This window comes from Drosophila elegans, unplaced genomic scaffold (assembly GCF_018152505.1).
Source record: "Drosophila elegans isolate 14027-0461.03 unplaced genomic scaffold, ASM1815250v1 contig_377, whole genome shotgun sequence".
NCBI classification, from domain to species: Eukaryota; Metazoa; Arthropoda; class Insecta; order Diptera; family Drosophilidae; genus Drosophila; species Drosophila elegans.
The window spans coordinates 960,046-967,508 of NW_024545760.1; the positions used below are offsets into that span (position 1 = coordinate 960,046).

The window sequence follows — 7,463 nt, forward strand, 5'->3', positions numbered from 1 at the left end:
TACAAAAATGAATTGTGAAGCCATCTTCTTTAAATTAACTCAATCCCCTTATGGTTTAAGTTTGGTATTTAATAATAATTATAATTATTTAATTAAAACTTATTTTAGTCGCAGCAGCAAGGATAGCTGATATGCGTAGATGGAAGGTGGATGTGATCTGTGGAAATCAGAGTTTCATATTGGTCAATATTTCCAATCGTTTCCAACGGATGGACTGGGTGGAAAGAGGGCATAGAGAGGTTTTGTTCCTCGTTGCCAACATAATTCCTAAATCAAGGGCTAGTTACACTTGGGCTGCTTCATTGCGTCTGTGGCTAGATGCAGTATTTTTACATAGGTTTTGTAAAGGCAGATAGAGATAAGGAAAAAGTGTGTAGAGTGCATAAGTTTTAAAATTTTTGTTTTTTACCGATGTTTACTCGATATTAGGTATATCCAAATACTGTCGTGGGGAAATGTCACCACAAATGAACGAAAACTACAGCAAAAATAGCCAGTAATAAAAAGAGGGAGCATTTTCCTTGATAAATCAAAATAAAGAAATGCTTTTCAGATGCAATGACGCACGTAGGTCAAGTGTAACATCTGTGATGGCCCACCGCAAAATCAATATCAAACAAAAACCAGAAACAAAGCCATATATAGAATTGTCTTTTATTTCGAAAGCTCGCATAACATCGCGGTGGATAAAAATGCCGGAATATGTCTTAAAAATCTGATGGATGTACAAAAAACTAAAAACTTTACCATTGCAAAGAAAAATAGTTCTTTACCTGGTACAAAATCAAGGCTCGAGGCATTGAAACGACCGTTACATCAGAGTGGTGCCGGCTCTCTTATAGCTAAACTGGAAAAAAAAGAAAATTGGAGCTCCTCCCAGAAATCACTTTTGCGACTCCCGACCGTAACCGGCAGGTCGAAATTAACGATGCCCGGAAGGTCGAAACTAGCGATTCCCTACCCACCCGAGTCCCACCGAAAATCCAAGTAGATCGTCCATCTCAACGGCCCAGAACACTGCATACCCAACGTACTCGACCGATGGACGCAAGCACTACACTACTCGGTCCTTCCTTGGCGCCGACGCGTCGAATCAAGCAGTAAACAACTTGGCGCCCGCACGACGAAGCAAGCAGTACTCCGCTTGGACCTCCCGCAGCACGGACGCGACGAAACAAGCAGTACGTGGCTCGGCCCGTCCGCAGCCCCGACGCCGCAGTAGCGCCCAATCATCGAAATTACCGATTATAAATGAGTTTTATCCAACCGTAGTACATATAATCATATTTTAAAGTGATCTTTCCCTGTACCATTATTTGGGACTACCTTCCTGTCCCGATCTATAGATGAAATAAATTTCTGTCTTGACCCTGTCTACGGCGAGCTTTACCGCCTGCCGCAACAGGGTCGTTACGCAGCCTATTCTGCTTCATTGCGTCTATTCCGATATAGATAAGAGACGTGCGTGAGTATAACTAGGCTACAAGTTGTCAAAAATTCAACTTCAGAAGGCATTTACGTTTCACAAAAAAGCCAAACTCAAGGAATAGTCCCACAGAGCATCATCCACCATCTCTTTCAGAGTTGGTCCGTAAGGTTTTGCCGTGCCAAAAATTAGACAGTTATTCCTTGACCGTGGAATTAACGTTCCTAACAGCACGTTTCTACGCCACTTTGACTTCTAATGGATGGTGGCTCTGTCGGAACACCAGTCCACCATACATAAAAAATCCCAACCGTTTCGCTCGGATGGGCTGTGTATATATGCCAAATATCGAGTAAAAATCGATCTAAATCAATTGATCGGCTTTCTTACATCTCGAGTTGTCTATGCAAAAAACGCAAGGACGCAATGTCGCTAATCAAGTGTAAACAGCGTCTTACCTGCGGCAACAGCCCGGGTAATACTAATAAGTTCATGGTCACATTGCCTTTTAACGTTATATTCAAACTTTATTGCTTGGTTTATTACCGCTAATAAGAACGTTTTAAAGTTTCCAGTTACCTTCAAATGGTCAAAAAAAATGTCTCATACATTAAGCCTCGCATTTTTATTCCGTTTTGTCGTCAACTCCAATGAATGAGCAAAATTTTACTTTTTAAGTACAATTTTGCTCCTTGATGTATCGACCCCGGTGGTATTTTATCGAATGTTAATTTTGTTACGCAATTTCGTTTAATATCTTACTATCGGGTCGCACTTACGTAAAATCTTATAGGTAAACAAATAAATGAGCAATGCATGAGGTCAACAATGTAGAGTCATAAGCCCATAAGTGAATGAATCGCTGAATTTCTGAAATTCATTCAGCTTTTGGGTTGTTTCCTCAGTTGCTGAAAAATTTCAGGTAAGTTCTCAGCAATTCAGTCTGTTAGGAAATATTCTATACATTTTCACTGATGCGGTTTTAAGCGACTGTGTGTAAAGGGTATATGGTTGTTAACTGTGCCTGCGTAATTCCGATATTATAAATTTGTGATAGCGCGGATATGGTATATCACATATTTCAAGCTATGGTCACACTAGTTTCAGCTATTAGCTATTAAACAAAGGAACTCACAATGAATATAGAATTTGATCACGATTCTGACTGCGAAAGCGACAAAGATTTTTGCCTTGATGGCGAGAATCTGGGCCTGGGCACCAGCGAGGAAAGTGTCAGTGAGGATTCCGATAAAGAGTCGAAGACAAATGTTTATCTTAATATTAAGAAGAATTCGGTGGATGTAAAAAAAAAAGACTTGTGCAGGACCCGGCAGTCTGACTGCATTAAGAACTACCGCTTGACTACGGATAAAGATACGCTGCCGTCTGACGAGGAGACTGAAAAATCGCGTTCGGAAACTCTGTGGGCTGATTTCCTTAGCGACGTTGGTTCTGAGAGTCAAAACAACCAGGAAACCGTTCATAAGCCAAACATCGCGGTGGATAAAAATGCCGGAATATGTCTTAAAAATCTGATGGATGTACAAAAAACTAAAAACTTTACCATTGCAAAGAAAAATAGTTCTTTACCTGGTTCAAAATCAAGGCTCGAGGCATTGAAACGACCGTTACATCAGAGTGGTGCCGGCTCTCTTATAGATAAACTGGAAAAAAAAAGAAAATTCTCAGTGCTGGAAAAGTCTCAAATGGATTGGAAAAACTTTAAAAGAGACGAAGGCATAGACGAGCAGTTGCGTACACATAACAAAGGCAAAGACGGGTAAGTTCTTGCGTTCGTTTAGTTTAACATAAAATGACTTTTGCCATGTTCTAGATATTTGGAGCGTCAGGAATTTTTGCAGAGAACAGATTTTCGTCAGTTTGAAATTGAGAAGAAATTGCGGCAATCCCGTCGGCCAAATTGATACAAAAATGAATTGTGCAGCCATCTTCTTTATATTAACTCATTCCCCTTATGGTTTAAATTTGGTATTTAATAATAATTATAATTATTTAATTAAAACTTATTTTAGTCACAGCAGCAAGGATATATCAACTTCGGCTTGCAGAAAATTCCTTTATATTTTGTTTTTGGAGTGACTTTGGATTGCAACAAAAATATTAGTATTTGTAGTGTTTCTGCCCAAGTCATACATTTCCCAATCCTTAAATTTGCTTACATGCCTTTCCCTTTGTGTCCTTTACTATAACAGCTACTTGTATTATATGTATAAAAAGTGTGACAAAGATAAGAAGAATCATTTTTTCTTCTTGACGAGAAGAAAAAAAAATTTAAATTTATCCACGCCCACTATAATGCTCGCAAATCGCGAAACTGTAAAGCAGGGGTACACAAACATTGCTTGTGGTAGAGAAATCTCCAATACAAATGCAATGAAACACAAATGGATTGGTACAAAGGTTTTTTTTTAATTTAAAGTCGTTACACATTTTTAAAGGGGAGAAAAAAAATTAAGAATAAAATTAAATGCTTATCCAAATTAAATTTTATAGTCACACTTATTATTGTATGAACAAAGAAAATTTTCTGTAAAAAATAATTTCATCGCTGGCCAATCTTCCAGCACCGAAGACAAAAATTCCACGAGACATTTCTACTTTTAATGAGTATTTGGTGTTTTTGAGTATTTCATACAAACATATACTCTATTTTCTAAAGGCTCTGGGGTAAAGCTAAAAATACGAAAATCCGATGATTGGAGATAAATATAATTGAAAAACACATACACAGACCAATAGCTACGGTCTAACTTTGTCTCAAAGTGACGTGACAATCTTTTGCCATTTGTGGGAGTTAGAGTGGTCGTGGCTCCGTTTTAAAATAAACTTGAAATAAAATGACTCGAATCTGCATCCCAAATCTCTAGCTTTTATAGTTTCATTCGGACGGACTGACAAACATATGGCTAGATCGACTCGGCTATTGATCCTGATCAAGTATATATTTAACTCGCTTGGTTATTTATTGACAAGAAATCTGTTTGTAAAGTTAACTTAGCAAAGGCCTACTACAATGTACACTATAATCAATGAGGAACAGGATCGAGGGCTAGGTTTTAGCGTAGAAGTAGTTGGCCAGTGGGTAGTGAATGTTCCGGGCAATCAGTGTGCACATCACCTGGAAACCCATCAGCATCTGCGTAACCACTCGCTCATGGACCGGTCCGAAAACGACCAGCACAAAGTTGATAAGGGTGATGTTATTGGTCCTGACGACTAGATATACTTTATAGGGTCGGAAACGCTTCCTTCTACCTGTTACATTCGTTTCAACAAATACAATATACTTTTTTACTCTAAGAGTAACGGTCGAATCATGTAAGTGTGTCCGTGTGGACCACACTTTCCTTACAAGACCAAGGGGTCTTTTGAACAGATTTCAAACCACGAAAACCCAAAAACCAACAGAAATCGAATAGGTCTTTAGTATATTATATGTAATAAGGCTATCTGAAAGAATAATGAAATCGGACTGCTACGAAATAATTATAATTTCCCACAAGCCGACTAACATTTTCAAACATATACATAATAAAACTAAATCAGAAATAGAACCAATGGACAAAAGCAATTAAGTTAATAAAATCCCATACAACGGAAAGGACCAAAAAACATGTAATACAAGAAATCAGAACATAAATCTGACTTCAAGTGAAGACATCAAATCTTTTCCCAAAAACAGGCCCACTGTTGGGAGAGCGGCCACACACTAAATTTTCACGAGACAACAATTTTGCAACAAGAACAACAGTACAGAAAGCGATTTACATTAGAAATCTTACACATTATAGACACACAGACTTACATTAGATTTAACAAGGGAGAACGCAATAGTCGAGTTTCCAAACTATTAAGTACCCGTTACTCAGCCAACAACTTCAAACTAAGTATTCCCACTACAAAACAATCGAAGTTTAGGTGGCGCCACCCAACGCTCATGAAATGCAAAGCTTTTTTTATGGTTAGAATTAACCTATTTATTTCAAATAAGCACCATTTTTATATACAATCCGTATTTTGGCGAGACGCTTTTGACGTGTGTGGTCTGGCGTTGTCCTGATGAAAAACAATTCCTTTCCTTTTGGCCAAAGCGAAGCGCTTCTGGGCAATTGCTTCCTTCAAACGGTCCAATTGTTGACATTAAATTTAGTGATCATTTGAACTTCATCGAAACCACTGCCTTTCGTCGTCGCATTTTCGCACAAGTTTTACACAAGTTATTATCTCAAATAAATTATACGAATCCTACTGCAGCCACACAAGTTTCGCTTTCGTTAATACAAACTAGTATTTTATTCGGTGAAAAACTAGAACAATTACCAACAAACACACAAAAGCAAATTATTTGTGTCGGTTCGGCTTACAAATTAACAAGTTTAATCTTCCGAAATAAATTTCGTCGTTGGAACTTTTCTGCCGTTCCTTTGGTTGTTGCTCAAGACGTGTCTTCCGCCGCTGCAACTTAATTGTTTAATTTGCTGCTGCCGCTGGAACATGGATGTAAAAAGGAAGTTGCAATTGTCGAGTCGCCCAACCAGGTATAGAGTGCTAAAACTTGAAAGTTAATCAGCGGGGTTTTGTTAATTGTGTTTTGGCCCATCTTTCAACTTGCATCGTGAAAAATCGGTAGATAGTGAGCATTCTAACCAAGAAATCAAATTTATATGTACTAACAACCAAAATTCTGCATTAAACATAATATATTTCGAATTAAATCGCTTTGGCCTATAAACAAGCAAAATAAAATACTCGTCGTCGACCCAATTAGTGCTAACTTAATTCCCCCAATTTTCGTCGTAGTGAGCACCAATTTAGCGTATAAATAAAACAGCTGGAAAAAATGTACAAATTGTGCAAAGTTAAGTTCTCAAAAATTAGCGGCAAAAACTTTAGCCACAGTTTGTCTGCACATTTTCTCGCGCTTTTCAGAATTTTCCCGCGCTTTTTAGTAATTTCCCCGCGCTCTTCATAATTTTTGAGGGCCTTTTGGCATCAGGCTTATATATTCGTTGCCCTTAGTTATCGGTCAGTGTATCATTCTTCGTTAGCATTTGCCTAGAAAGAGCCGCTAGCCGCGTACACATACGCACGCACACCGACACCGCTGCCGCTATTTAGAGCTATCTTTGGAGGTTTTCGTTCTCGATCGCTGCAGCAGTGCAATTTTCGGTGTACTTAAACGTTTGTTTGTTTTTTCGGTATGCTTGAGCTTGAGCGTTAGGTCCCCTGCAGTGCGTGCGTGCGGCATATTACTGTCGCAGGACTTATATAAAAAATATAAAAACCCTATTTAAAATTTTTTTGGTTGTACTTCTCTCGGCAAGATCTCGGTGGGGAGAATTGGTGGCCTGGCAGATCAATCAATCGGGGTAACAGGGCGAATCGTCAGACTTTCCCTGAGTGAGAGAATTTCTCCAATTAGGTGGAGAGATAGGTTGCCGCCTTTATAGCGCCGTCACTAGCCGCCATTCCTAATTGGGCATCCAAAGTGGTCAGTTGAGTCAAAAGTGGTGGTTAAAATCAAGGAAAAGAAGTGAAATAACAATAAGCAAAGGTGACCAACAGCCGCACAGGTGTCACGGCAAAGGAGCCCAGAAGGAAGATCCCAGGAGGATTCCGGCAAAGTTTAGGGGTGAGTGAAAAGCGAATGAGGTCTTTTAGATTTCTAAGGGGGCTCATCTTATTGCATAGGTGTTGGCCAAAAGGTGCCGCCCCAAGTCCCAGAACGCAACCCGTGAAGTCGGCGAAGGCAGGCACCAGTATTTTTTGCAGTGCGGTGAAGCCACCACAGTGCAAAAGCCACCAGAGATCGCCGCTCCAAAAAGGAGAAGGAGAAGACCACGGACGGACGGCCGACAGAAACATAAAAGAAACCGGCGGTCAAGTCAGTGTCCGGCGGGAGAGCAAGCGTTTCGCAGAAGTAGTCGGTGGCGTTGAGAGTTTCGTCGTACTAAGAAAAAAGGCATAATAATTTGCCCGTAGTGAGATCTTCAGCCCGACTTAAAAAAGTTAAGCA

General features: G+C 39.5%; 1 protein-coding gene across 1 annotated transcript; it reads left to right on the top strand.

Moving 5' to 3' along the window:
- The first annotated feature begins 2,529 nt into the window (after positions 1-2,529).
- On the top strand, positions 2,530-4,288 carry LOC108145600 (craniofacial development protein 1-like). Its single transcript, XM_017271146.2, has 2 exons — positions 2,530-3,206; positions 3,261-4,288. The coding sequence occupies exons 1-2, from the start codon at positions 2,563-2,565 to the stop codon at positions 3,349-3,351; spliced, it is 735 nt and encodes a 244-aa protein (XP_017126635.2). The 5' UTR covers positions 2,530-2,562; the 3' UTR covers positions 3,352-4,288.
- Positions 4,289-7,463: the final 3,175 nt, after the last annotated feature.

What these genes read in the sequence shown, in the direction of transcription:
- LOC108145600 (XM_017271146.2), top strand. Translation starts at nt 2,563, where the DNA reads ATGAATATAGAATTTGATCACGATTCTGACTGCGAAAGCGACAAAGAT. An exon ending in CATAACAAAGGCAAAGACGG is followed by an intron (nt 3,207 to 3,260) that starts GTAAGTTCTTGC and finishes GCCATGTTCTAG; the next exon opens with ATATTTGGAGCGTCAGGAAT.